The 3,145-nt window shown below is 47.2% G+C and overlaps 1 protein-coding gene across 1 annotated transcript; it reads right to left on the minus strand.

The window, feature by feature from the left end:
* On the minus strand, window positions 1-1,797 carry LOC137227697 (olfactory receptor 13C7-like). The gene has a single exon (XM_067743965.1). It carries the CDS (start codon window positions 1,335-1,337, stop codon window positions 363-365), a length of 975 nt encoding a protein of 324 aa, XP_067600066.1. The 5' UTR covers window positions 1,338-1,797; the 3' UTR covers window positions 1-362.
* Between the last annotated feature and the right edge of the window lie 1,348 nt (window positions 1,798-3,145).

A 3,145-nucleotide genomic window follows, 5' to 3' on the forward strand; every position in this document is an offset into this window, starting at 1 on the left:
TTTTTTTAATTTAAATTTCTTTTAAAAAATTAATTTTTATTGGAGTATAGTTGCTTTACAATGTTGTGTTAGTTTCTTCTGTACAGCAAAGTGAATCAGCTATAAATATACATATATCCACTCTTTTTTGGGTTTCTTTCCCATTTAGGTCACCGCAGAACACTGAATAGAGTTCCCTGTGCTATACAGTAGGTTCTCATTAGTTATCTATTTTATACATGGTATCAATAGTGTATATATGTCAATCCCAATCGCCCAATTCAGCCCACCTTCCCCCCTTTCCCCCTTGGTATCCATACGTTTGTTCTCTACATCTGTGTCTCTATTTCTGCTTTGCAAATAAGATCATCTATACTATTTTTCTAGATATACAAGGCAACATTACTCACGTGTTTCTGACATACAAAGGTCTTCACAGAAGCCTTTACATCTTTGTTCCTTAGGCTGTAGATGATGGGGTTGAGCATGGCAGTCACCACCCCATAGAAGAGGCAGATGAGCTTGCCTGAAAGGTCCTGTTTATCTGTCCCCAGTGGGTCCTTAGACTTGGGCTTGGCATACATAAAGACAATGGTCCCATAGAATATGATCACAACTGTGAGGTGGGCAGAGCAGGTGGAGAAGGTCTTTTTCCTCCCCTCTTCTGAGGGGATCCTTAGGATGGTAGCCATGATGAAGACATAGGAGAAAAAGATGAACAGAACTGGGATGCCCAGGAAGATAATAACTGTTATCCTCAGACTGGTCACATTGATGGAGATGTCAGCACAGGCCAACTTCAGGACAGCCAGGATCTCACAGGTGAAGTGGTTGATGACATTGTCCCCACAGAAGGGCAGCTTCACAGCCTGGGATGTCTGAACTACAGAGTTGGTGATACCAGCTGCCCAGGAGCCAGCAGCCATGGGCACGTAGGCAGCCTTGCTCATGACCACAGAGTACCTCAGGGGGTTGCAGATGGCCACGGAGCGATCAAACGCCGTCATGCCCAGAAGCACACACTCTGTGGCCCCCATGGCAAAGGAGAGAAACATTTGCCCAAAACAAGCTGAGAAGGAGATGGTTTTCCTGGGGGTCAGGAAGCTGTCAAGGATGAGGGGGACTGAGGAGGTTGTGTAGCAGATGTCCAGGAAGGAGAGGTTCCTCACGAAGAAGTACATGGGCTTGTGTAGGTGGGAGTCCAGGATGGTCACCAGGATGAGGACCCCGTTGCCCAGCAGGGTCACCAGGTACATGAGCAGGATGAGCACAAAGAACGTTTTCTCCAGCCTTGGGTGGGCTGAGAGGCCCAGGAGAATGAACCCCACCAGGGGGGAGGTCTGACTGGACCTCTCCATGGTGCCTCCAATCTATCACCTGAAGGAAGTCTCTGAGGTCAATCTCAGCACTCTCTGACTCCCAAAGTGTCTGGGCAGCAGGGCAAAAATCTTCACCCTGCTGAGCAACTGGAGAAGAGCTCTGACAATTCTGTCATGTCTAAGGGGTTCTAGAAAAAATATAGTAGAGATCAGTATTTAACTTGTTTTCAGTAAGAATGAAGAGTTAATGTGGATTAACTCATCTGCAGGTGACAATTTTTAAAACTGGGCAAATGATTTTTTTAAAATAAATTTATTTATTTATTTATTTTAATTTTTTTTGGCTGCCTTGGGTCTTCGTTGCTGCACGCAGGCTTCCTCTGGTTGCGGCGAGTGGGGGTTACTCTTTGTTGTGGTGCACGGGCTTCTCATTGCAGTGGCTTCTCTTGTTGCGGAGCATGGGCTTTAGGTGCGTGGGCTTCAGTAGTTGTGGCACACGGGCTCAGAAGTTGTGGCTCACAGGCTCTAGAGCACAGAAAACCAGGCAAATGATTTAAAATATCTGTGTAGGGCTTCCCTGGTGGCGCAGTGGTTGAGAGTCCACCTGCCGATGCAGGGGACTCGGGTTCGTGCCCTGGTCCGGGAAGATCCCACGTGCCGCGAAGCGGCTGGGCGCGTGAGCCATGGCCGCTGAGCCTGCGCGTCCGGAGCCTGTGCTCTGCGATGGGAGAGGCCACAACGGTGAGAGGCCCGCGTACCGCAAAAAAAAAAAAAAAAAAAAAAAAAATCTGTGTAAAGCACTAGTGAGGTAAATAATACAACAAAGAATCATAGGGTCATAACTCTGGGGGAAAAAAGGAATTCAAAGAAGTATATCCAGCATTTGAGGCTATGTTTCAACCAGGGCATTTGCAGCTTCTGGAGGTGGCCACTGAAAGGCCAAGAAGCACTACGCATAGCCTCCTGGAGGTGGGAACAGGTTTTGAAGTGCAAGGCCCACTGTGAATGGCTCCTAACTAAACCTCCTCCCTTTGGTAGGGAACCCAAAGGGCAGCACCACAGGAATGAGTGAATCAGAAAGAAACATGCATTTACAAGTGCTGTAGCTCAGCTTCAAATCAAGCCCTGAAATTGGACTGAGATGGTCCCAAATTTTTGATGCTCCCAAATACCTGACAGAAGCAAACATAAATCTACCTTGAAGGAAGGCAGTATCACCCAGTCTCTAAATCATGTCTACAAGTAATTTTGCAAATACAACATCCGGCACACATTGAAAAAGAATAAGGCACACAGGACACAAGATGACATAAATGAAAACCAAGAGGAAAAAAAAGAAAATCAAGCCTCTTCTCTTAGGGGGAGGTGGGAGCCTGCAGTTCCTCTTCCCTGGTGTTGCCTGTTGAGAGAATTAACCCAGACACGGCGCCAAGGTCTTAACCTCCGGTTGATCCTTTTGTACATTTGGGGTTCAAGTGAGCCTCTTGTGCACTGTGGCCAAGTTGAGGGAGAGTGTGACTGAATGTCCCTTCTTTTCTTCATTCTCCATCTGCCTCACCAGAGGCCCTGGCTTCTCCCTAAGACTGTTCACAGAGCCCTGAGTCCTGCTCGGTCAGGCCTTCTTTCTGGGAAGCTTGAATCTCTCCTCAGACTTCTAAGAGCTCCCCAAACTAGGATTTATTCTGGACCAGTGAAAAACTGTAGGTGACACTGAGGATGTTGGGCATTTGGTTTTATTTGCTCTGTATCGAAAATATTCATGAACTTCCCAGATCTCCATCTTTTCAACTGCTCTCAGTTATCCAGCCCCTGCCTCAATTATACGGGGGCACTTCCTGCCTGGGGAG

This window comes from Pseudorca crassidens, chromosome 7 (genome assembly GCF_039906515.1).
Source record: "Pseudorca crassidens isolate mPseCra1 chromosome 7, mPseCra1.hap1, whole genome shotgun sequence".
Taxonomy (NCBI): Eukaryota; Metazoa; Chordata; class Mammalia; order Artiodactyla; family Delphinidae; genus Pseudorca; species Pseudorca crassidens.